Source organism: Rhipicephalus microplus, chromosome 1, assembly GCF_043290135.1.
Source record: "Rhipicephalus microplus isolate Deutch F79 chromosome 1, USDA_Rmic, whole genome shotgun sequence".
NCBI lineage: Eukaryota > Metazoa > Arthropoda > Arachnida > Ixodida > Ixodidae > Rhipicephalus > Rhipicephalus microplus.
This window is the reverse complement of record NC_134700.1, coordinates 233,062,765-233,090,315: the sequence shown is the minus strand read 5'-3', so window position 1 is coordinate 233,090,315 and position 27,551 is coordinate 233,062,765. Positions and strand designations below refer to the sequence as shown.

The 27,551-nt window shown below is 46.0% G+C and overlaps 2 protein-coding genes across 4 annotated transcripts in view; one reads left to right on the top strand and one right to left on the bottom strand.

The window, feature by feature from the left end:
- The window catches only part of LOC142761647 (myosin-IIIb-like), a 410,699-nt gene that overhangs the window by 234,255 nt on the left and 148,893 nt on the right, over window positions 1-27,551 (top strand). Inside the window, exon 1 of one of the 3 annotated variants that reach the window (XM_075891602.1) lies at window positions 10,558-10,666. The exons of 1 other annotated variant lie outside the window; for it this stretch is intronic. The gene's annotated coding sequence lies outside the window, so the exon portion shown is untranslated. Of the gene's footprint in view, window positions 1-10,557; window positions 10,769-27,551 lie in introns of those variants that run through there. One more of the 3 variants, XM_075891601.1, reaches the window with a different exon arrangement.
- On the bottom strand, window positions 7,600-7,902 carry LOC142767069 (uncharacterized). The gene has a single exon (XM_075868285.1). It carries the CDS (start codon window positions 7,900-7,902, stop codon window positions 7,600-7,602), a length of 303 nt encoding a protein of 100 aa, XP_075724400.1.

The following is a 27,551-nucleotide window of genomic DNA, read 5'->3' as shown; positions in this document are numbered from 1 at the left end:
TTTTTACCATTTACTTGTTAGCACCCCCCCCCCCCTTTTCTATCCATTGATCGCGAACTGCAGGTGGGATTACACGAAGTCTCTAAACATCGTCTTGTTCGTTACTGATTTTCTGAAAACTTTTGAAAAAAAAAAGAAAGAAGCTTACGGCTACTTAACAAAGGAGCGGAGCTTGAACGTTCTTTTTTTTTTAGTGCGACCGGTGAATTTTATAATCGACAAGCTACGGCTCCGGAGAATGTACAACGCATGCACCAGCCGTTCCTATTTCGCCTGCAAAGTGGGGCGCTGATTATCTCCGCATATGTATCTGTGCGCACGCGCGTCCCCGGTTATCGTTGTTTTGAATCTCGGAACGTGTTTCTAATATAGGTTCCGATTATTGACAACGGAGAGGTTACGTAAGTAAGGCGCGACGTGGCCTTTTTCTTTTTTTGAAGGGATGTAAACTTGGATTGACAACAAGCGCGATGCGCAATCCAGTGCCTAAAAGAGCGCGGGACATCGCTGCTAGAGACAACACTGCTATAATAGGTGCACAAATACAAGGAAACGAAATTCAGAATGACTCTTGGTTCTTACAGTCATTCTTGCATTTTGCCCGCAGCCTTTGGTAATATGTCCGGCATAAAGGTATGAGCTTGAATTTACGTTTGCGAACAATTGTAGAAGACAGACCAGCTACGGGCTATCCAGAGAGACCCATGACATGGCTGAGGACATGCCAACGTTTTTAGTGCGGCCCGCCGATGTCGCCCCCTAAGGAGTGAGTGAGCGTCGTCTACGGATCAAAATAAGGTTTTTTGCTTGCCTGCCAGTAACATAACAGACTTACAGAGAGCGATATTTTAAGTTTTTCGTTGTTAAGCGCGATTTCACAATAATATGACGTCGTGATTAGCTAACTTATTTCAAACACTTTTCGCTAAAGAGCTCAATATTAACACGGGCTCCATTGTCGTCCAGGCACAGCTGCTGCAAAGTGCACGTGGACGACATGAGTTGGTCTGCATATCTATACGCACAGAGAAAAAGAGTGCTCAATGCGACACAACGTGTATGCACTTCCCCGCAACACACTGCCGGAATTCTCGACAAACTATTCGCACGCATCGCAACCAGTGCCTTAGTTCCTGTCGATACTCTTATCATCGATCTGACGGTCGAAGTAATTAAGTTTCACCCTTTATCGGTCATTATCAGGCCATCTATTCACGTTATCCTCCACACGCAAATGAGTGGCCAGTTTCCTAAAGACAAAAACAGATACATATGGATACGATCTTACCAATGATGGACCCTCATTTTAGTTGCAGGTCGTGCGCGATGTCTGAGGCTGATAAAATGTGCTTTCGGTTCGTCGTTGTAGCCAGCCTAGAAACCTTCCGAGAAGGAAATATTAGGAGGTGTATTCAAATCAAGGTAAAGCAAAACAAGGCAAACACATATAACAAGCGAGCAAGCGAGTGAGCAAGTAATCAATCAATCAATCAATCAATCAATCAATCAATCAATCAATCAATCAATCAATCAATCAATCAATCAATCAATCAATCAATCAAGCAAAGCAAAGCAAAGAAAAGCAAAGCCACGAAGGCAATAACGAATGAAGTGACACGTGCACTCAATATATACACGCGCACTTGAGCAGTTATCGTTCGCCCCGTACATCAACATGCAATAAAAAAAATTGATGGGAAGGGCTAAAAGAGATTCGTCAAGGAATGGTTCTGTCTATCAAAACTACGATTGTACAATCGTCAATGGCCTTCAAATGTTCCAAGTTCTTAGCAAAAACTTGTCACTTTTGTACTTTAAAGTAAAGTGAACAAGTGAACTCTGTTATTATACCACTAACTTCGCTAGAGGTACGTGCAGACTAGGAGTGACAGAAATTTTTCACCTCTCAAGAATCGTAGCGTAAGGTCTTTTTTGTAGATAGATATGTGGGGTTTAACGTGCCAAAACCACCATATGATTATGAGAGACGTCGTAGTGGAGGGCTCCGGAAATTTCGACCACCTGGGGTTCTTTAACGTGCACCCAAATCTGAGTACACGCGCCTACATCATTTACGCCTCCATCGGGAATGCAGCCGAGATTCGATCCCGCAACCTGCGGGGCAGCAGCCGAGTACCTTAGCCACTAGACCACCGCGGTGGGGTAAAGCCTTTTTTTGTGAACACGGGGCCGTGAGTTTTCCTTTCTTTCTTTCTTTCTTTCTTTCTTTCTTTCTTTCTTTCTTTCTTTCTTTCTTTCTTTCTTTCTTTCTTTCTTTCTTTCTTTCTTTCTTTATTTCTTTCTTTCTTTCTTTCTTTCTTTCCTTCTTTCTTTCTTTCTTTGTTTCTTTCTTTCTTTGTTTCTTTGTTTCTTTCTTTGTTTCTTTCTTTCCTTCTATCTTTCTTTTTCTTTCTTTCCTTCTTTCCTTCTTTCTTTCTTTCTTTCTTTCTTTCTATAATGACCAGGAAGAACCTAGACTGAAGCAATTTACAAGCTAAGTGTACAACTGTTAATCAGGAAGCGGGGCAAGGCTGTGCCCGTGATGCTTTAGATACGCGCACGTCGTACACACGAGTAATAAGGCGTAATCGCCGTGAGGCGAGCGTTCGCGTAAACTTGCGTAATTACGTCGTCTTTCCGGTCGCTGCGCGCTAATGTTAGTGCTGTTTTCGTCCGGGATCGTCCACAATACCATATTCATAACGCAACCCATTAACCAACAACGCAAAACGCTCAAACCACAGCGTGGCTCAAACGAAAGAGACAACTCGTAAAAGAAAGGCATGAAATGCGCCGGAAATTGACAGCCTGTGAAAGCTTACCAGTGTCCGCGAATATTTTCCTCAATTTCAAAGCGAACGCTGCAAACTGCTGCCACCAGAAATAGTCACCACTCTGGATTGAAGCGGAAATAGAAATAGTCGAAAGGAGCGTTCTTATGGATATACCGGGAAATTAGGGCACAGGTCATTTTAGTCGTGATGTGTTTAGTGCACTCTTATATTTATAGAAACCTTGATTATCGATTGTATTAAAAGAAAGGCGTTTGACACAGCCGATCATCTAGAATAATTCCTGTGTTCACGTGCACGCTTTAGAGTAACGGTTGCGGTTACATTGTGCGGCTGTTCACCCAAAAGCCACGGGGTCACATTTCGACGGAGACGAAATGGTGTACAGAGGTCCGTGTGCTGTGCGATATCAGCACGCGCTAAAGAACATCAGATGGTCAACATTTCCGCAGCCTTCCACTACGGAATGCCTCGTTATGATATTGCGGTTTTGGCACGTAAAACCCCAGATGTTATCATTATAGAATGAGAAGGCACGTGTGCACTCATATTTGTTCGCGTGCCGAAAGCGTCCCAAATTAATCTCTCACAATATGTTGCTACATACAGCGTCAATCACAGACCAAGCCCGTCATTGGAGTACTGGAATCAGTCGTAATGGCGCTGAAGTATTGAGAAAATTTACAGCCTGGTTGTATTACTGTGTCTCACGAATAAAAGCAGTCTTGTACACCACGCACGTGCATTTGTCAGAACTTCTGGCCCAAACATCGCGGGTATACGATCCCAGACGCGGTATGCACGTTTAAGAACCCCAGGTGGTCGAAATTTCCGGAGCCCTCCACTACGGCGTCTCTCGTAATCACCTCGAGGTTTTGGGACTTTTATTCTTTGTTAAAACATCGCAGCGGCGGCGCATTCAATCGGCGCTTTCGTGGTTCGGCGACATGTCGGCAGGAATCCACAATAACGAAAGTTGGTTGTATGCTGCTCAACAATAATACTAAAATTTTCACTACCGCGTTGTCCCGGCAAGCACCATAATGTTACCGACCGAAACAGTAATGATGAAAGATAAAACTCGTAGGCGACTGGGGTCATGAACAACGTCGAGCTCACATAAGTGTTCTGTATTTGACAGAAATATTTTATTGCACTCTGCCGAGCGATGACTGGTTCGAGAGATGCGATGAAGCGGCGGGTTATTCGACCGTGGCACATCTTCATCGGTGAACGAGTACCACCGTTAAAGCACTGTCGATACATTGAACGGTAGCACGTTCGCTGTTGTTGCAAAGCTCTCCTGATTCCAGTGTATTGCAAATTACAATATAAAAAACTAATACGATTGCTGGTTAATGGTACTAATGTCGACTAAAAGTCAAAGCATTGCCAATTTCCCGCATCTGTAGGCGTTCATACTTGCGTCTCACGATTAATAACATACCCATCGACACCATGGGCTTCATCAGGCTGGTAACAAAACCATGGGATTTTCAAATGACAACCTTCGCGATACTCCTCATGGAAACTTACTATCGCATAAGAAACGGGTTAGGCCGGAACTCGAGTATACACATAATTCATATGGTATCCTCGCCATATTTACATAACAAAATCATCACTATCCATACAGAATGGCGTTCATTACAACAGATTCAGGTTGGGAATCATTTTTCATTTTCGCCCTATTATTATTCCATATCATTATTCCATAAGTAGTAAACTAGATTTCTTCGCCACGTGGCACAAATGACTACTGACACAAAAATTTTGGCCTCGCTTTTTTTTTTGCTGCAATATGTTTCTGGGGGCACGTTAGCCATAACACGACACATCGTTTTCTGCAGCGCGCAACAAATAATTAATTACAGGATTTTTATTATCAATCAGTGTCAATTTCGGTTTCAAAAACGATGAACCATCAGCTGCAACTATCACCACCTAGCGGGTGCAACGTTCAACCATGTCAGCACACAGAACTGTGACGCGCATCCACGCAGTTCACGTCAAAAAGTGTTTTCGAACAGGAAACGGGACCGCAATCTCATCAAACAGAAAACTTTCAACTCGTGCGCCGTGGCCACACACTCGCGAGCAGCTGTCGAGTAATAATCTGGTGGACCAAACGTGACTAAAAAAATGAAAATAAAAATGGCGGCTATGATATCACCATAACTTGCTGCAGTGTAGTCACGTGAGGAAAGTAGGGGGTCCTCAAGGGACCCTTTTGAGGGTGTCAATAGCACGATACAGTCGATCACTCACGCAAACTTCAAAATTTAAGATACCTTCGAAGCTATATTCGGTATTCGTGTTTTGCAGATGATATACGCATGTTCGCGGGAATCGATCCCGCAGGCTATCTTCGCCACCTTAAACTCTGCCACCTGCACGCATATCTCTGCGTACAAACCGCATACAAAATGTTCCTCACGTAAATGCACACACACTCGCATTAATTTACTCGCTTTTTTTTTCGTTGCAAAAACCATATTGAAACAGCCTTACCCACAACATCGCTGCAATCATTAGTGCAATCTGCCATCGTGAGCGAAATAACTTGTGCTATCTAAGCTAATACCTTGGTATCCATAGCATACTACTTTTCTTTATACTCACCTTTCTCGAGACAGGCTCTGGCAACGCTGAAGGGAAAAATAATAAAACAACACACGAATATTAGGTTTCCTCTGCTGTCATGGCAGAAGTCAACGGTGCTCCCGCGAACCTCGACGAATCGGCCCAAAATAGGACTTGTCAACGATGCAGCCACAAGGCAAGAATATGCTGAGGTGTCAGAGTGCAGGGATCAGCTCCTCTCATACAACGAGCTAACCGAACACTTTTACCTAGGATGCAGGGTGTTTCCCCCTTCACACCGTAATCTATACAGAGCTTAGGTCATCACACTAAGGCTACTACGAACAAGAATTAACTTACCCTAACCCGCTGTTGATTAGCAAGATTTATCCGGAGTCATCTCTTCCTGTAACATGCGATAAGTGCCAGGACACCACAGATCTCGCTCATATGGCCTGGCGTTGGTCTGCGTTACGCAACGACGAGTAAAATACTCAGGAACGGTGGGATGCAGTTTTACGCACTTCTAGGCCTGGCGTTGGTTTGCGTTACGCAACGACGAGTAAAATACTCAGGAACGGCGGGATGCAGTTTTACGCACTTCTACATTAGAGAGAGAAATATGGGCAGTCGAACGGGTCCGCGAAGTGGCTGAAAAGCTTTGTCTTTCAGTCCCAACGTGAAAGCGGTCCGCTTCGGGCTAGGAGACTAGCACGACTTATTGGACATTGATAAAGTTCTTTCGTCTATCCATACATTCATCCACCTTTTGTGTAATACCTTGCAAGGAGCATTTAAGGTAAGAAAAATAAATAAAGTGATACGCGGTAGAACCTCGCTGACACGTTCCCGCTTTATACGACTGCTTGGTTCCATCATTAGCGACATCGTCATCGAGGGAAAGTCTACGATGTTTTAGGTATTGGGATTATACGTTTTCCGGGATAGTACGTTTTCTACCACGTTTCTTTTCCCCTACGTTTAAACGAAGTTAGGGGGAAAAAAACGAGTTTTTCAACGATGAGACCAGCACTTTACAATAACTTAGTGTTAAAGCCAAAACAACCACAAAAGAATGACAAATAAAAAAATAAGCAAAAGCGACTGTCTGTGCCGTTTTGCAAGAGCGCCCCGCTGTGAAGACTAGAAGTCGGCCATGGACCGCCTCCTACTGTCGTGTTCTGTTTCGTGCAGTGAAAGAGGCTTCCGTGCGAGCGCCGAAACGTCACTTGCTTGTTAGAATTTTTAAACTCCACTCGGTGGTCGTGCATGCTCCCTTTTCTTAACCCTAATCTCTCCAGTCAGACGGCTTCGCGAAACCAGTGATCGGCACGCAACGTGACTGAATCGTAAATATTCCTATTACACCTCAATATACACGCGGCTGTTTCGTTGTTTTGCTACCCTCGAAGAGTCTACTAGTAAGAATTACGATATTCGTACAAAATAAGAGACAACAGGTGAGCGTTAAGCAGGAGGCTGGAAAGCATACAACATCAACAACAACAACAACCACAACAACAACAACGACAACACGTGCTTTCTCAATACAGCTGTCATGTTAATGGGATAGCCGACAATACCGTAGCCTACCTTTCCATGTCTTTTATTTTCGTACATCAATTCATAAATTTAAAGCTTTCAACAAGAAACACGACAACGACGACGACAAGATGAAATAAATAAATAAATAAATAAATAAATAAAGTGCAACGGAAGGCTAGAAATAGGAACTTTGCGAAAGCCAATGCAGTATTTGGTGTTCGAACGGTTGCCAAGCACGTGGTACCAGATCGTGGCGATTACGATACTGTTCTTCAACGAAGGACTACGTACGTTTACGACCTTGAAAAAGCGGCGTGATTGCAGCGGTAGTTAACCTTTTAAATGCCGCACTATGAAGCAGTAGGAAAAAAACTAAAATTTATGTTGCTAATTTGCATTGACCTTCTAAATTAACTATGATCAAAAATACAGCCACATTCACAATGACTAAGCATGTTTTTTCGCATGTTCCAATTTTGGAACAATGGCATTTCCCATATGCAAAACACACATTTCTCTGGAACAACTTTTATTGACTTTTCAGTAGGGTTTCCTTATTCAGGATAACTGAGGAATAATATTTAGCGTCATACGATGTCTGTGAAAAGTATAAATATGTATAACAACACTTTCTGAAAATTTCTTCTTTCATACTACTGGCTGTACTACAGTGAGCAAATCACAAACCGTGGTAAGCGGCAAAGCCTTTCTTGTGTAGCCGCTTTTTGCACTGCTGGCACTGATTCGTTGTATTCTTCTTGCATTCCGTGCCCCTTCCCCGAGTCGTTGAGATGATGTAGTGGCCATCAGTTTTTCTGTCCTCATGTCTCGGATGAACCCGGGGTCCAGGTCTTACAGTGAGTTTCTGCTTGAGCTGCAGCAAGGACATGGTGACGTCCCACCGAAAGGCGATGTGCGTCACGGCGGCATCACTACCCTTGTGAAGCTCGCAGTGGAGGAGCCATCCTGCGACGACAGCCATGTTCAAACCATTGCTGGAAAGGTTCCACCACCATTTCTTGCTCCTCAGTCTCGGTCGATAGCTTCCGAGGAGGCGGTCTATCACAACTACTCCGCCCCTGCCCTCATTGTATTTTCTGATCAATTATGGTTGAAGAAAGTCCACTTTTTTGTTTGAGCGTCGTGAGGAGCGTTTCGCACTTCCAACAGGCTCGTGGCTGTGGTGGTTAGAAGAAACTGTGACGACTGCATTGTCATTCCACCTGCATGCGCAGACTGCCCCGTCACACTTGTAGTGGAAAGATCCTCTTTCTTCCTTTTCGATGCTTTTCAAGCTCTTCAGTGGACAACCACCGGTTCTTGTATCTCGCACAGCCCCTGTCGCTCGAATACTCTTGTCAGCCAGTTTCGTAAAGAGGCCGTGAGAAGTGAAGTTGTCAAAGTAGACTTTGTGATGTTTAGGCGCTTCCAGGACCGATACCATATTGCTAACAACCCTGGTCCCGAGAGGTGTCTTGTCGTCCTTCTCGTTCTTCTCTCAATATATTTCTATCGCATAGGGGTACCCCTTCGAAGAGCACATCATTCACATTTTGTACCCAAATCGAAATGGTTTACCGCGAATGAACCTTTTGCACGAGTGGTGGCCATAATAGGGCACCATTGACTCGTCGATTCTGAGCCTTTCTTTGAACACTCTAAACTGGCGGAAACATTTGAAGATTTCGTCGTAAAACGGCTGAAGTCTGCCCATTTTTTCGCCTGCTTTCAACTGAGTGTTGTCAACAACATGAAAGAACTTTTTCAGCTGCCGGAACCTATTGCGGGCCATCACTGTCGCGACTATAGGCCGACAAAGATCTTCTGCAGTGCTCCAATATGAGTCCTCAGACGTAACGGAGTGGTACGAGCTGAAAAGTAAGATGCCGAAAAACTGACCTATGTCCGCTCCTGTGACGTCCACCTCCTCCCTCTTTTGAAGGGCGTATCTTGCAGTTAGTTCAGCCAGTGAACAAGGATACTCCGGAGAAATAAATTTGCTGAACTGCATAAATGGGCTCATGTTTGCAAGATCAGGAAATGCCTCTAGCAATAGCCCCGCCGCGGTGGTCTAGTGGCTAAGGTACTCGGCTGCTGACCCGCAGGGCGCGGGTTCGTATCCCGGCTGCGGCGGCTGCATTTCTGATGGAGGCGGAAATGTTGTAGGCCCGTGTACTCAGATTTGGGTGCACGTTAAAGAACCCCAGGTGGTCTAAATTTCCGGAGCCCTCCACTACGGCGTCTCTCATAATCATATAGTGGTTTTGGGACGTTAAACCCCACATATCAAATCATGCCTCTAGCAATAACTGACGACTCTCGCTGGGAAGTGTTTTGTCAAACGTGGCATGGTCACCCCATACTGGTGTATGGGAGTGCTTTGGAGTATTTGTTTTCCGAGCGTTCGTTGAAGCTTTGCGTGCTTTTCCAGCAGTGAATTGCCGCCCCGCTGGTTTCTTTCGTCGTGGCTCAGGACTCGAACATGCAGAAGGCGAATCAACGTCTTCATCCCTGCACTGCATAACTTCAACGTGCCCACAAACATCATCAGGAACAACTTCAGAAAAGTCGTTTTCGTTCACGTGCTCCTCGTCAGTAATATTGCCATCTTGAACAGGCGGCAATTAGCATACAGACGCACCTTCGCGTTCGTCATCTGGAAGGCTGAACAAAAGGTCAATTGCTGCCTCCAAAGTCAAGAAGCGTTGTGCCATGACCTACAACGAAAGTTATTGCGGTGTAAAGCACAGTACTACAAAAATAAAACCAGCCGCAAGGTAGTTTTCTACTTATATTCACAGGGATTGATGCAGCTAGGCACTGTAGTTCAATGCCGCTCTTTCCACGTGTCTGGCAAACTCAAAATGACGCCCAGGAAAGCTTATGTTCAAGTTTCTGCCAAGTGCCGCCCAGCGGGCGCCATCGACAAGGCAAAAAAAGAAAAAGAACAAGGCGAAACGCTCATGCTCGTCTACGATGCGTTTGACACTGTGAAACGCCAATGTTCCAAAAAAGGAACATCCGCACAGAGCTCTCAAGCTGAAAACTAGATTGTCTTTGTTATTTTTTTATTGTATTGCCGCGTAATCCCGAACTATTTGCCAATATTTTAGTTCTGCTTTGCTCACTGCAACATTACTTTTTCCTGCGGAATAATGCAACAAACATCTGGTGGTCAAGGAGCGCAAAATATGCCTGTTTTTTAAAATTTATCTAATGATTCTCCGCAGGTTCATAATAGAAATTAAAACTGCTACGTTTTTCACAAGCATCAATGAGTATGCGTAAACATAAAATTTTAATATGCGATACACTGGAGAGGAAATAAAAAATTAGGTTTCGCATGTTCCAATTTTGGAACATTGGCAAGTAAAAGGTTAAGCTTCGTGTACGGGCCTATAACCCTCTAAAGGGATGAGGTAACTGACGCGAAGGAGTCCTCTTACTGAGTCTGTCAGCCAAACGAATCGATGCGTAATACTTGTTACGTGACAGAGAGAACCGGGCGCAAACGTACATGTGGAACGACGAGGAAAGGAAGAGGGTTAGAGAGAGGAGAAAGAGAGCAAGGAGAAGAGAGACTGGGAGAAAGAGACGAGAGAAAAGAAGCGGAAAATCTACTTCAGCGCCACCGCTGTTGCGTCGCTTGCGCGCGGCGCGTGGAGCAGTGGAGCGCGTGGGCCAGTGTGTCGTCTGCTCTCGTTGTGAATCGGCTTGGATTTCAGAACGTCGCCGCTGCTGCGAAGGCAAGTGCTGGTGTTGTGTGTTTTCGTTCCTCGTCCGTGGTCGAGCGTGCAAAAGGACTGGCCCGTCTCCGTTATCTTCGAGCCGATCAAGAGGCGCACTGGGTATGCAGCTCTGCTTGGTGTCGCCGAAGTCGGCCTACCCTTCTTGTTCCGATCAACGCGTGCGCGCTATGTGCCGTGCCATACCTGAATGCGCGCCGTACCAACGCGCCCGCGTGCATCTCTTTGCGGTATACAAACGGAGCCGGACGTCTTTTGAAACGAGGTGGCTGCTGTTTCCTGCGAGGCATAATAGTTTAATGCGTGCTAAGAAAAGACAAGCAGAAAAGAAATTGAACAATCCTTTTTCCCCTTTTTTGTTGTTTACTATAAAGCGTTGCACGCATTCCTAAGCAGTGCACTGTGTCGTCGGAACTGGTTCAGAATTATTTTGTTACGTATATTGGCGAGAGAAAAAAAAATAAATCTACACGTGGAATTCTCAAAAACAGTCTGTAACGAATAATCATAATCTTCGCATTCCTGCACTGAAAAAGTCTACATATGCCAATGCAGCATTCATACATGAATAGATGATCGCATGAGTACATGCCGTGTCATTAATAAACTCTATAAAATTTCGTCCATCACTAGTTCATAACAGTGTCCACATTGCGTTGCCTAGCGGCTAAAGTACGCCCTTAATAATTTTGCGTTCCCGGTTAGTGGCGGGCTGCATTGTGGTATCTGTAAGAAAAAAAAAGTGTCGTAATTTCTACGAAAGTAGATGTTAACGAAAGATCTCAAATTAATTGGTGCCTCAAAGCAAACAAACTATTCATTTATAGCATTTATTCAAAATTACCTGATAGGTCATGCGACCAAACTGGTGCGCAAAGACGTGACTGTATCTGGCTTTTATGAACTGTTGTAAAGATAGTATTGCGGCAGTGAGGCAAGATAGTTGTCTACATTGAGTTTATTTTCATGACTAAGCTCATGTACTTATTAGAGCAAAGATAACATAGCCGCCGATAATGCTTGTGCCATTTGAAGGACGATGCTTTCGCATACTTGAAATACAATGACTGCTTGCTGGTCACTCTTGTGACACCGAATTAAGGTGATAACACAAAACTGTAATTTTAACTTTGTGCAACATATATTGTTATCGGGCTTGGCAAAATAGCAACCTAACAGAACGAAGGGGGGCCTTCGCTCAACACGGTGACACATGTATCAGAACTCATAAATCAATCGCTTTGTTCGCGCAGCAGCCGGCGACATTTTTCACGTAGTGCTTGCCTCTTCCGTGCTCAGTCCTTGTTTTGAGCCGGATTATCCATGCCGTGTTTCGCTCGGTAAACAAAGAAGGAGAACTGGGCATGCCCCGTGATGTCGACGTCATCTACATCGACGTTTTTAGTTTAAAAAAAATGTGGTTAACTGTTTAATGAGGATTGATATGTGGGGTTTAACGTCCCAAAACCACCATATGATTATGAGAGACGCCGTATAGTGAAGGGCTCCGGAAATTTCGACCACCTGGGGTTCTTTAACGTGCACCCAAATCGGAGCACACGGGCATACAGCAATTCCGCCTCCATCGGAAATGCAGCCCCCGCAGCCGGGATTCGATCCCGCGACCTGCGGGTCAGCAGTCGAGTACCTTAGCCACTATAGGCCACCGCGGCGGGGCGTGGTTAAGTGTTTAAAGCTTGCTTACTAAACCATAGTTTTGTATGTATAAACTTATTACAACAAGAATACTATCAATATTCGCAGTGCGAATCACGATTGCTTTCAGTTAAATGAACCCGACAATTTTGCAAATTATAAAGAAACATGTGTGTTTAGAAAAAAACTTACCGATTTAGAGTACTCGGTACTTTGTGCAGAAAAAAGTGGTTAAATATTTAGAGTACTAGGTAATCTGCTAATGGAGAACACAAAGGCGTCCCGTGGGCCTCACTCTTGAGGGGAATAGGTTTTGTGCGTTTGGAATAAGTATTTAACGATTTCGAGAATTCGGTACTCCGTGTTTTCTGGCATAGCCCTGGGACGGCTTTAAGCTCTCCCATAGTAGAGTACCCTGTACTCTAAATCGTTACCCACTTTTTCTAACCCCCCCCCCCCAGACTATGGGAGAGCAATAGGCCGTCCCTTGGGCCTTACATTTCATGAGGCGGGGGTGGGGGGAGGGGTTAGAAAAAGTGGGCAACGATTTAGAGTACAGGGTACTCTACTATGGGAGAGCTTAAAGCCGTCCCGTGGAGCGATGGCCACTGCGTACAACGATGAAGTTTTCTTTAGACAGAAATCGAAGAGCAGATAGGTTAACGAGAGGGACAAGCATAGCTTACTATCTTTCTATCCTACTCTGGGGAACAGGGAAATTGAAAGAAACTTCGCGGTTGTGCTCACTGTAACGAACAGAGGCAAATAGCCCTGCATAGAATTAGCATCGCCTTATTTAAAATACCTATATCAGAGAAAACTACTTTGGAAAGAGAGAGAGAGAGATAAAGATGCAAGGAAAGGCAGGGAGGTTAACCAGAAAGCCGTGCTCGTAAAGCATACTGGCTGAGTGTGACGAAAGTACGCACTTCTACAGACGCGTACAGTCGCGACTGCATAGTCTGCATCGGGTTTGTACTCTGTGTTGAACGAGGGTTTCTGCGCAATCATGGTCAGCCGCAAATGGGGACTGAGTGTGACAGTGCGTCTGTGCTCCATCGATATTCGCTTTACATGGGCCGACTTACCGAGGACACTCTGAATGCATCCCACGGAGTCGCTTTGGCAGTCTTAGCGCGTGCGGGGAGAATCTAAGAGGGAAGCTTCTGTGCGCGAGATGCACCGCTTGCATCGTGTCGCAAGCGTCCGGAGACGTGCAGGCACAGCGCGACGAGAGACCAACAACAAAAACGCGAGTCGCGCACGAGGAAGGAGAGACACCTGACGGGCATCTCCGAGGCGGTTCTATATGGCGTGAGGCGTGCGTGGCGTCGTCTTTTGACTTTCGCGACGGAGCTTTAAATAAACGTCGGTGACAAAGAAGAAGAAGAAGAACGAGGAAGCGGTCGCAAGCAGCGGATAAGGCACGGACAAAAGCGGCGAGATCGTGAGTCCGAGCTCGAGGTACACACAAGAAGAGACAGTTGCGGGTCCTTTTGTTTCGGGCGAATGAGAAGTGTCTCGAGTTTCACTGAAGGCAGCGACGAATGCGCGGGGCTTCGTACAGGCGTGGGAATAATTAGTGCCGTTATTAACAAATGGCAGCGAAAGTTGGGACGTCACTCAGGTGTTTTGCGTCAATATGGTGTCGCGCGCGCGCGCGCGCGCGCGCGCGCGCACGCACGCACACACACACACACACACACACACACACACACACACACACACACACACACACACACACACACACACACACACACACACACACACACACACACACACACACACACACGACGTCTTAAGCTAGCATTGTACGTAACAAGAATGTTCACCCAACCCAGATGCTGGACGTATCCTTAAAGAACGTTAGCAGCCAGCGGCGGAGAGCACGAACGAAGAGCTTTGTAAATTTAGCGCCTGTTCTTCTCTCCAATAATTCTTGAGCGTGTGCCGAAAACAACAATTACGTCAGTAAACTCGCTATTCGCCCATTATTTCGCAAGTTAACATTCGACAACTTTTTAGATATACTAAGATATTCGAAATCGTATATTAAGGTGTATTCGTAAAATCGTAAAATTATCGTACATTTGTTTTTTCTAGTATAACGGATAAAAAATATTTACTGTAGTCTTATGAAAGACAGAGTGATGTATTTGAGGACTGTGCTGAATGGTTTTATTGCGGGATAGCTGCGTTTGTTACGTAGACGAACTGGTCATACAGGGAACGCACGGGGCAGATAACTTTCACTCAATAATTAAAAAAAAACTACAAATGCCCTAATTTCTGGTAGCTTATATTCAAAGTCGATCTAGTCTTACATTTCACCCTTCACTTCATGTTTACAAAACAATTTAAAGTGCTGTAGTGCCACTTTTCTATCTCTTAGTAAACACTCGACGTGCAGCCTTCAAGATGTTATTTCATTCTTCAATAAGTGTTATTGATGTTGTGAGGTGCATTAGGAAAAAACAGTTGGTTACCATTGTTAAGCTCGTAAGTTGTCCGAACGTGAAATTGAGAACGGCGTACAATGCATGTTTCATTGCACGGAAGATACGCTTGTTTACAAAACTAGACCCGCGCGAATATGCTATTTTACGTCCATTTACAGACTGAAAATATGTTATATTCGGCGTCATATATTCGTATTTGGTTCAGTTCGTAAAATTGACATAAATGTTGTCTGACTTGTTGCAATAGAGTAACGCTTATGCGCGGTGCCCCTCTTACACACTGCAACACCACCGCATTAAAGAGCAAAAGAGAGAAAAGAAGACTGATAACAAGTGTACATATGCCTGCAGCTGCAACATACGCCTTGCACAAGCGATAAAATAAAACAGTAAATAATGACCGAGTATAGAAAATCAAAAACGGTTTACATATTTTCACATAGTTCCGATTTCAGATTTTCAACAAAGCATTTTTTTTTCATTACCACTGTGCACCAATGTCAAGCAGTTTTCAATGAAACTTGTTATGGCAGAACGATTGGCTGATACCTACTCAAACCAACAGTCACAGTGACAGTCTCTCTGTGTGTGTGTTTATGCATAAGAATCCCCATAAGATACATGAAATCAAGACGAAGAGAAAACGGGAGTCTTAGGATAGAATGCAGGCATGTACAGCGTTATCTTACTTTCGAAAAACTGAACCATGCAGCTTGTAATTCAAGCACACAAAGCAGCCTGGGCTCGAGATGACCATCTATTGTGGTGACTATGTATATATCGGTAATATATTTCGGGTTACAGACATCGCCTAGGTCGGAATTTCGTAAAGGAATAGAAAAAAAAATATAGAGGCATAAATAAGCATGCCCGGAGAATTTCTCCTATTCTCTATTGGCATAATATATTAAGTGTTATGAGTGGTGGGTCTTGGTTAAACGGGGCGCTGATACGTGTTTCCTGGTGGACTGAATATAGTAGCACCTTCTCTCCCCAGCCACTTCCTGTCTTTCTCCCCCCCCTCTCTATTTCAAGAAAAGTATGTCACTCGATGCCTAATTCTCGATTTCTCCTAAAGTTCAAGACCGTCTGAACACTACACGACAGATCACTTTTTATATAGCCCACTTAGAAACGTTCTGTTTAAAACCGTTACGTTCAAGTATCGTGGCACGCACGGCGAAATGCCAGCGCAGTTGCTCATCTAAGCTTCAGTTTTTGCGGAAATTTCTCCACGAACTCGGCACAGTTATAACAAATTGATTCGGTCTTACCCAGGTGCTAAAGTACAGTGCTTTCCGGAACGCTTTATCAAGCGTGGCCTCTGGGAACAAACGCCGTACTCTTCAGCCGCTCGCCGCTGAGCGTTCCATCTTCAAGCCTCTTCGTGTGTACAGTGCGCGCAGTGGAAGCGGCGAAGGGATACGCTGCGTGCAAGGATCCAGGGACCTTAGCTGCGCGCGGTACAGGGCGCCAAGAAGACGAATGCAAAGCGGTGCGGAGGCCCGCCATGACCTTTCCGAGACCCGCGTCAGTGATTACGGATGCCGATTTGTCTGGCCACCGGTTGGAAATAAGACTGAGTTTGCCGCACTACCCGCGTCGACCGGCTTTACTGCGGGCTGGCTTGAAGGCCTTGAGAGCGTTATCGAACGGTGCATGGTCGTTGGCGCTGGGCCGCATACTATATAATAATGATCACGAATAGTAGACCCGGTAATCGAAGAGCATTTTCATACAAGAGAACCGCAGTGTGTCGTTGGTTAGTTGTTTTCTTGTCACTCCGTTTACCGGGTATTACTGGCCAGCTCAAATGTGCCGCCTCACGATACCTCGAATGCCGTGCATGCTAGCGCTTTTGGGAGTCAGGTGCCACTTCGCGGACATGCGGACATTTTACACGTCGAGCCACACACGTAGTTCGGTCTATGGGATCAAGGCTTGTCGGGTGAAAGTTGTAGCATCTCTTAAAATGCTTTCAGTGACCCTATGTAGCTCATGCTTTCGTGTCACTGTCCACATTTCAGCTAGTCAATCCGCATTTGCCAATATATATCAAAGAAGTGTACAGATAAAAACGTTGTCGGACTAAATTGACATTTGATTGGCAGGAAGCAACCAAGTGAGTCACTAGAAGCTCGTTTGTTTTGTCATAAATGTTTGCTAGCTTCTATTCATGACAACCCGCTACTGTAACTGTGGCCGAGCCTGTCAGAGAGCTTCTGAGCGATATTTTACTTTCATGGGCATGCGGCATTGAACAAGTTACCTTTAAAAGTAAATGAGCCAAGCTGATAACAGCATTGACGCAAAGGAATGAAAATAGCCGAAAAAAAATCACTTTACGATCTTGAGCTTGGAAGTTCGAGCGACCGACAAGCCCGCACAAATCAGGCTCCCATAGGAAGCGCCGGAAATTTCCCTGCGGCATTTTATCTGCTTTTTGTCAATCCTGCTTGATAACTCTCTTCAAGCATACCAGATAGTAAATCATCCCGTGTTGTATGCTTAGTTTTTACTGAGAATTGGTCTCCATGAGCTGCAGCTGCGAACTGTCCAAGTCAACGAACTGTCTCGACAAATGAATCTCGCCGATAGTTTTTCCATTGCCATGTCACTCATCTTGACATCGTTGCTGTTTTGCACTTTCGCGATCTGTGTCACCTCCGACGCAATATCATGTATAAGGTCCCTAGATGAAACAAGGTAGCGTCACTCATTGTTCTCGAGCCGTCCTCCTCACTCTCTCGATTACTCCTCTTTTTCTCTGCCATCCGCGTCTGTAATTGGTGCATTACTTGCACGTGATCTTGCAAATGGCTGGTGGTGTTATTTATTATTATGCAAAAGGTTCAAAACGAGTACGCATGCGCATATGGCTCCAGCCGGATTCTCGCCGTGACCAAAGACAAAATCGTAGCCAGAACATAAACTGAAGAGGAGGAGCGTTTCGGTGTGCGCTAAGTCGACCAAGATCATTTCGCCATGCTGGTTCAATGCAACATCTGCGTCTTTCAGCAATGCTGCGTTGCCGTAAACAACAGAAAATGGTTTCGCTTTCTTCAACTTACCTCGTGCTTTCCGAGATGAAGCGCACCATGAAGTGCAACTATGAACCATTTCACGCGAATGCTTTCGTGCAACTCCGTCAACGTATGTCGACGCGGATCTGCGAAGCGAGTTCACTTGTCGGTTTTTATTGAAACGCTAGGCGCGCGTCTAATGCGTGTCTAGTGCATGCCAGTTGGTACAAATACATGTGGGTATGCACGTATACAGAGCACCTGTAGGTTGTAATCAACGCACCTTCAGAAACATTTCACTCTTGACCAGTTCCCGCTTGAGACGAAACGCGCTGCTTCGAGACACCTCACCAGTAGAACTCCCACTTTTCAGGAACTTCCCAGCACCGCATCAGAATCACTTGGCATCACAATTGTCCAAATGGGCCCATTTAAAAAAAAAAACGTCATCGCAGTGCTGCTGGACGAGTGTTCGTACCAGTCTGGTCGTAGTTTTTTTTTCTTGCGTGTGCACAAGCCGGTTGTAATCAATCGTCACAACGTCACGCCCTGCGGCCACTTACAGGATCCAGCAAGAAGCACGTTCACTGTGTCACAGCACGAACAAAACACAATCGGAGAAGTGGAATAGTTAGAACTGGACGAAATACCGCGGCCGTGGAACTAAAATGTACTATGCGAGATGCATGGCTAGTGGTGTAAAGTATAGAACTGCACAACGTTGCCGGTTGAGTAACGCACATCCCGCTTGCTCTTGTGTTGTGCCGTTTATGTTCATAAATGTAACTGTTTATTCTACATCTTATTTCGTTCCATTTTGTTTCATTTACATCTATTCACCGTAGTAACGGAACCCAAACATTCGCTTTTGGATGAAAGTTTTAATCCTTCTATAGGGGGCGCTTCAGGAACATAGGCGAAGAGGAAAGGGAAAGGTGTCGCTACCTTGAAAACTTGTTTCATCTAGGGACCTTAATCATGCAGTGTTGGACGAGGAACGCTCCATCTCTCTCCACGTCTCTCTCTCTCTCTCTCTGTCTGTCTCATGTTTGGAGCACCATTCACACATTCCATCGTGTTCCTTACCCGCTTATACAAATCCTTTGCTAATTCGTTATGACAAAATCGCACCACAGGCGTCAGATCTATCTAATAGCCAGAGAGCAACGGGAATCGCGGTTGCTGTAAGGCGAAAATCGCATCGGATGAATCGGGGTTAAGCATAGAGGTGCGCAGCAGGGCAGTCAGAATGCTGCGCACAGCCATGCAGTCTAAAGCCCTGAATTACTGCGATCCCCACTTCCCCAGGCTTGTTAGGGGGCGCAAATAACGTTTAATGTTTTGCATACAACGCGGGTAAGCCCACATACGTTATGTCGAGATGACGACAACGCCGCCCCTAAACTGTTTTAAACAAAACGGGTGGACCGCAAGAAAGAAAAGCATACAGGTTAAGGGGTGAAACTATAGAGAGTTTCCGTGCTGGGGCCCCAAAGCGGCTTGCGTACCTTGCGTTCCTTCGTATTTTCCACGGGTGCGGCTCGAAGTAGAAAGGAACGCGAGAGCACGCAACCGGCTTGGAGTCCCCGGAACTAAAACTGTATTACATACCAGCTTAGCAAATCAGTTGGCGATAGTTCCTGTTCGCGTTCTGACGCAGATAAGGCTGCAGGCGCTGCGTTAAAATATTGCTCAGCGATAAAATGAACCATTTTTTAAACAGGACGCCTCCTAAGTTCCGGGTCACAGGAGGGTGCTGGAGCACAACATGGCCAGCGCTATAGTCCTCTATCCAAACGTACTTCGTGGCGCTGCGTGAGCTAAAATTTGCGTAGTAAATGTCACGTAAATAAACTCACCAACACAGTTAGGTTATCGATCGAAACACAACGGACGCTAACTATTCATGCGAGTAAGCGGATGCACAACAGCGAATGCTATATACGTGCTTCCTGTAGTGGCGATTCCACTCAAGGTAATAAATACATTCAGCCGCTTCCTCCTCTTTATTCATTCGTTTATATATATTGATACGAAGTATCACTACCAGTATCACTGCCAGTATCACTACCGAAGTATCCGCTCTTTTCTCACTCGACGCAGAGCCGTCCTCCGTGTAGGAGACCTAGTGTCGGAAGAAGTGGAGCTCGGACAGCGGGGCACTCCTCAGGGATCCGTACTCTCACCCACGCTCTTCAACCTCGTGATGATCGGACTTTCCGAACGACTTTCAAAAATAGACGGGCTAAATCACACTATCTATGCGGATGATGTAACCATATGGTGCTCCACATGGTCGGATGGCTTCATTGAGTCCGCCCTGCAAGAGGCTATCGACATCACCGAGTCTTACCTCAACCACACCGGTCTCAGGTGCTCACCTGCGAAGTCGGAGCTGTTGATATATTTGCCCAAACGCCGGGGTGCCAAGCCCAAAGGGTGGAAACCTCCAGCGGAACGCAATATCACCCTCCACACCAGAGATGGTCGTACTATACCCAGGGTATACACCATCAAGGTTCTCGGCATGATCATCGAGTCCCGCAGAACCAACACCCAAACAGTACACAAGCTCAGGAGTAAGACTGAGAATGCCATACGACTCGTACGTAGAGTAGCCAACAGGCACCATGGCCTCAAAGAAGGCAACCTGCTGCGTCTCGTACACGCGTTTGTTTTCTGCCATTTTACCTACGTTGCCGCTATACACAAGTGGCTACGTGCTGAGCGCGATCAACTCAATGCGCTTATTCGCAAGGTGGTCAAACGAGCCCTTGGCCTCGCTATCACCACACCAACGAACAAACTCCTCGAGCTTGGTGTACATAACACGCTAGAAGAGATCGCCGAAGCTCAGGAACGTGTGCAATTGACCCGACTCACTACCACCAAGGCGGGCCGCCATATTCTGCGTGAGCTCGGCTTCTTCTCCTCGAGGGCCAGGGACCCCCCAGAGTTGACTCTAATTCCCCGTGAAATCCGCGACCTTATCACGATCGCTCCCATACCACGAAATGTACACCCCGAATACAACAGAGGCAGGCGCCTTGCGCGGGCGACCGCCATTCTCAAGCGCATAGACATGGAAGCGGACAACGTCTCGTTCGTGGACGCCGCTGCCTATCGCAACAACCAAGCCTTCGCCGCGGTCGCGGTATCATCCGCGCAGCAGACTGTTAACTCAGCCACAATCCTCACCCGAAACCCCGAAGTAGCGGAGCAAGTAGCTATAGCTATACCTATGCTCGACAGCAAACGGGAATTCATCTACAGCGACTCCAGGCCGGCCATCAAAGCCTTCGAACGCGGAGTAATCTCCGACCAGGCGTTACGCATCCTGCGCAATGCGGACCCAAGTGCCCTAAAGCACCACACTGTCATCTGGTTCCCCGCCCATCTCGGCCAAGTGCCGGGTGCTCTATTCAACCTCAACGAGATCGCCCATGATGCAGCGCGCGCACTTACCGACCGCGCTGCCACATGGCAACCTCATCTTGCTGGGTTGGATACCAATCGGGATGCACCAATCACGTACAATGAAATTACCAAGCACTTTTACTTGGAACGCCGCATTTTTCCACCCCCACATCCGAAACTTAACCGACCGCAGGCATTAACCCTACGCCTATTACAGACACACACGTACCCAAACCTTGCCACGCTTCACATTTATTATCCCGATGCATACCCCAGCGACACATGCCCATCATGTGGACACACAGCGACACTCGAACACATGCTCTGGGAGTGTAGAACAACTCCTCCCGACTCTACCTCAAGCAAGTGGGAGAGGTCCCTCAGGCGCTCACTTCTCGCCGACCAGCAATGGGCTGTCGAGCAGGCCCACGAAGCGGCCGCCAGGTACTCCCTGTCGGTCCCTACGTGGGATACGCCCGCTACACGCTACGCGCGTCCTGCAGGACCGAAATAAAGTTTTTTCATTCCATTCCATCACTACCAGGAAAAACAAGGGAAGCGCGGGTAGAGAAGGAAGACGACGTTGCCTCCATTGTGATCCCTCTTAGTGGGTACGAGCCATGGCCGTGGAGACCATCATCAATACACCGTGATCGCGGCCTCAGGGCCCACTGAAACCCCCCATTAAGTTACCTTACCTTATGTAACAATATGTATATGTATATATTGTTACGAACAATCCAGATGGTTTAAGAATAAGTATTTATTGGGGCTAACTTGTACCCGAAAAGTAATGAAAAATGTAGCAGCGTTCCTAACAGGCGATCGGAAAAAGGAATCGATCTCCGAGAAGACCTCGAGCGGTGCCCCACTTCTTTTGCGTTCAAATCCCGTGCTGAGGAGGCGCGCACCGTCACGGCCTTTTCTTGTTTCTTCATCGGGCAGCTGGTCTCATGGGGGGGCGCGCGTAGTTTGAATACCGCATGTCTTGCGTCAATATATACGTTATACAGCTGGATGATAGACGCGTTCTCACTCCGATAGCCTACTATTACGTGTCCCTACTGATCTGGTGACAAGAAGGAATCTATACCTCTCCCTGCTTATTAAGGCTAAGAAAAAGCTGTCCAATTCACGAAGTTTCTTTTTTTCTTCATTCGCGTGCGTTAAGTGTGATTGGCTAGCCGCCGCATTCGGGGACCTTTCTTACATCGCGATTAGTTATGTGATGTTACGGACATCTTTGGTGTAAAGGTGAGAGGGATATGAAAGGAAGGAAATGTCAGGATGTTAACTTCAACAAATGCCAGGTTTGCTGCAGAACCCTAGGAAGTGAAGAGAGGAAGGAAAGGGAAGTAAAGTGAGTAATAGAGCACATGCACCAAATCTGTTCACAGCGAAGGAGTATACTCTCGTCACTAGTCAGTACTGAAGCTTTCATGCAGGTTTGAAATTCGTAAGAAGTGCGGAAAACAATTCTTAGTCTCATGGTGATAAAATTCTCAAGTGCGAGATTGATTTGCGAATACGGGAGCCCCAGCAATGTACGGAACAGATTATATCTGAAATGTTTCCTTTTGTAAGCAAACACATTCACTGCAGTTTCACCTTTTTTTTCTTCAATAAACCTAGGCGAAGCTAAAAAAAAAGGCGATAAATAACAATAATTTCCTTCGCCTGAGCAGCAACTTTCGAGGAAAGCAAAAGAGAAGTGCATGGGAAAAGAAACAAACAGCTGATTTCTTCTACTTTCCCAGACGAACTATATATATATAAAAAAAGCGGGCTAATACGGTGAGTGGGGTGCAACACCGCCTCGTCTGTATACGCGAAATACCACATCGCGCGGCTATCATCCCCTGGCGATTCCGTATTCTGGTCAAAACGCTTTGCGGCAAGCTCTTGCGCAGCTTTGTAAAGTTGTTGGCTGAACACTGTATAGAGCGTAACACCTTGGCTACGACAGCTGGGTGTTCTCGTGATCAGGTATACGTATAGGCCAAACCGAGCGCTGTGCACTGTATATACACACGTACGAAAGTGCAGCGTGCATGTGTGCACAAACTGCGAGAACGCACACGCGCGCTTCTCGGAGGTTCGCGTGAATCTGGAACGGCGCGAGCGTAATAATCGCGCTGGCACGCGCGTCGGGCCGCGTAATGGTCCGTGAACGAGCCGAGAAATGAAAGCATCCGAGCGAGGAAAGAACACAGCGGCGACGACCACTGCGTGCACGACCACCGTTAGAAGGGGAGGCGGGAAACCCTTTTCCCATTCACTTCTTATTTGCTCTCTCATTGAAAACTAACAGCCAACGAAAGTCAGGGGGGCGTTATTTCTATTAACGATAGTATAAATGTATAGAAATCAAAGTGTAGCCCCGCCGCGGTGGTCTAGTGGCTAAGGTACTCGGCTGCTGACCCGCAGGTCGCGGGTTCGAATCCCGGCTGCGGCGGCTGCATTTTCGATGGAGGCGGAAATGTTGCAGGCCCGTGTTCTCAGATTTGGGTGCACGTTAAAGAACCCCAGGTGGTCTAAATTTCCGGAGCCCTCCACTACGGCGTCCCTCATAATCATATAGTGGTTTTAAGACGTTAAACCCCACATATCAATCAATCAAATCAAAGTGTAGTATAAGACAACCAGCCGCTGGCAGGAACCGAGCCTGCTACCTTCGATTAAAGCGTCCAGTGCTCTACCAAATGAGCTATACCGTCGGCGGTCGTCCTCTCGTCCCGAATGACCACCGAGACGAACCTCACTTGGTAGAGCATTTGGTAGAGCACTTGGTAGAGAAGAGAGAAGAGTAGAGCACTTGGTAGAAGGTAGCAGGCCCGGTTCCTGCCAGCGACAGGTTGTCTTATACTACACTTTGATTTCCATAATACCTTTATGCTATCATTAAGAGAAATAACGTCCATTGTACTTTCATTGGCTTCTTTGCCTGTTAGTTTTCATTATGGTCGTATCTAACAAAGAAAGCCTTAAAAATTTTCTATTGCCTTTTCTTTTTTTCTGTATTTCTGGCGCAAAGCTTGCACCTCTTAACGTAGACGGTATATGACTATGAGTATTTCTTAAGGGACAATACACTATACGTCTGTGCCCGTACTTCTCGCCTATATATATATATATATATATATATATATATATATATATATATATATATATATATATATATATATATATATATATATATATCCTTTTCCTGAATCCGCTCTGACTTCAAACCTGCACGATAGAGGACGAAGCTGAGTGTGCACCGCATATGAGTCCGACACACGAATACGCGACTGCATTTTTTCGCCTGGGAGTGCGGTTTCTCGGGCTGCCTTTTGTCCCTTTCCGCTGGCGCCTCGAGCTTTCTACGTTACTGTACTTTTTTTTTTTCCCTCGGATGTTGGCGGTGCTGGACAAGTTTGTTGCGTCTGGGGGCTTACAGCGTTCGTGACGCCGCCTGGCTGCGCGCTACGAATCTGCTATCCCTTCTTTCGTGCGTTAAGACTGATTCTTCGTACTTTTCCCTTTTTGCTCTTTTTTCGACGGCTGCCACGTATACGTACAACGAAGCGCGCATTCTCCGAGGAAAGTCACTTTATTACTGAGCGCGCCACCACGAAAGGACAAGGCGAAACGGAAACAACAGTCATTGTGCACCATAGAGTTGCCTAATATACTCTAAAGGGAACTCTGGCGCTAGTGTCTATGGGAGCTGCAACGCACGGTGTTTCAGCGAGCATGGGAATGATGGGTAGTACACACATTTGTCTAATCTTCGTACTTCTGGCCTGCTTTTGGCTCCGTGTGTGTTCGTGTGGCTTGGAGCTGTTTTCTCACGAAACGAAAAATCAGCAAATGTTCAGCAGTTGCGCTTCACCACCTTTTTCTTTTAGACTTACCTTTCCAAATCGGGTCACGAAGTTCAAAAGGGTCGAATCTTTTCGTTCAAAACAAAACCGAAACACAGCAATAAACGAAGCCACGAGTATGAAGACTAGGCAAATGTGTGTACTACCCATCATTCCCATGGTCACTGAACGATCGCAGCGACAGAGTCCCCCTTAGGCAATTTTAGGAAACTCTATGTTGTGCACGACCCATACTTCTTCAATTAAGAACGACAGCCAGAACAGACACACTTTAACTTGTTGTCATTTTTCTGCGCGCACCGCTAATCGACATAATCGTTTCTGTATATATGAAAGAAATACATATATGGTTTACCATTTTGCTATGATTTAATGTCATGTTTGAGGGCGCAGTGATGGTGCGAAATATTTCTGAAAGGTCTAACTTAATTAACTTCACTATGCGCCTCACCAGCTGGGAAGACTGAGTCGTATACGACGAGTATCCCGGCTCCATGTTTCGGGGAAATTCACCGTTGTCGTGCGAGCAACACCAATCATGTCAGCCTGCACCGCGGCCTAAAGAACGTTGGTGCAGACATCATTTTCATCGATATAATTTTCATCGTCTGTAGTAAGTGTTACCTGATAACGTTTAATAAGAATAGATGTAAGCTCCGCCTACAACCGTATTTTTCTCTCCCCGAGAAAATTAGTGCGTTTAGAAAAAGTGGGCAACGATTTAGAGTACTAGAGGTACTCTAGTATATGTGAGAACATTAAGCTGTGCCGCAGGCCTCACACTTGATGAGGCCATTTGACGTTCCCGTCACGGCCGACGTGTGATTAGAATAAGTGGTTAACGATTTTGAGTACTCGGTGCTCTACTATCGGAGAGCACAAAGCCGTCCCGTGTTTAGAATAAAAAAAAGTGGTTAACGATTTCGAGTACTTAATACTCGACTATGGGAGAGCCTAAAGCCGTCCCGACAAAATACTCCAAGAGACTGTTAATTTTTGTGACGCGATATACCATTTATAGATCGGTCCTTTACTTATAGAGACACATATTGCTGCCCCTGGTTTTCGGTAGAAAAACGCTGACTTCCTACGCAAGTTCCGCAAAGATTCGGACATCACACTCTGTCAAGCGCAATGTCTCGGCTAGGGACGTCGAACCTTTAATTACTATTGCGTGTAATATCTGGGCTAGCAGCTGAAAAGTGTACTTGTTGTCGCAACGGAATCCACGTAACACGACTCTCTCGCTCAGATGACTGGCTGGTCGAGCCACACTTTATGGGGCGGTGCTTGTATTTTTATTTGAATTTTTATTTTTATTCTCAGGTTGTAACCGACTAAGAATAAATGCAAGCCACGCCCACAGCGGTCAGCGTCCAAACCAGCCAGGACTTTCACAAATATCTCACTAATCGTAATCGCTTATTTACGTGACCTTCGAACCTTTCACGTATTTCAGGCATATTACTTGACCGTGCAGGATCGTGTTCGTTTCGACAGCTTTTGGTCGAAAAATTTTGCTATAGGCGTTTATGTAGCGCGAGGCGAAAAAACGAACACAGGAAAGAATAGACTGAGAGGACAGGGCGCTCTGTCCTCTCAGTCTATTCTTTCCTGTGTTCGTTTTTTCGCCTCGCGCTACATAAATTTCTTTCAAATGTTTCACCAACAAGCCCACATCGCCACTCTTGTTTACTAGGCGAATTTCATCCGAAATTCCGAGGCCACTGCTCAGCCAAATGCAACATTTTAACAAGAAACGGCGAGCTTTTATTCCAAAATATCCGTATGATTTTCATTATCACCGAAAAAAGGCTCACGGTTGAAACGCAAATTGCCAGTCAGTACTCTGTTGAATTACAGACACGCCGCAGCGCTGGCGGCGGAGCGCGTGTTTATTATCAGCTTGTAACCGACAATAAATCATTCATCTACATTGTAAGCAAAAGTTAGCCGAGATGGGAGTTTCTCCAGCACATGAGCCCACAAAACTCCCCTGCCCCAATTATTTACTCCCTGGTAGGGAGTGAACTCGGCACATGTCGTCGTAAAACGCCCTCTGCTTAATGACAGAGTTTATGAACGACATGACCTTCTTAAACTCCCCAGGGAGTTTCAGGTCACGTGGTTACAAACTCCCTATGGGAGCTTAGAAAACCCTCTTTGGGCGTGACGTGTGTGTGTGTGTGTGTGTGTGTGTGTGTGTGTGTGTGTGTGTGTGTGTGTGTGTGTGTGTGTGTGCACGGGCATATGTTTGCACGTCGGTGTGAAACACAGGTGCTTCGTGTGGCTAACCATGTGAGCATCTGTCAACAGGCAACGAAATTATAAGTGCAGCGAAGAATTGCAACGACCGGTTGGTATTCACTGTGAACATTTCAATATATTTCGCACCGTTAAACCACACTTCACATCGGTCCGATTCCTCAATAAAACGCCGTGAATGCCACGCTTCAAAGGG

Bases quoted from the DNA above. Each gene is read 5' to 3' on its own strand.
- LOC142767069 (XM_075868285.1), bottom strand. From the start codon at position 7,902: ATGGCTGTCGTCGCAGGATGGCTCCTCCACTGCGAGCTTCACAAGGGT.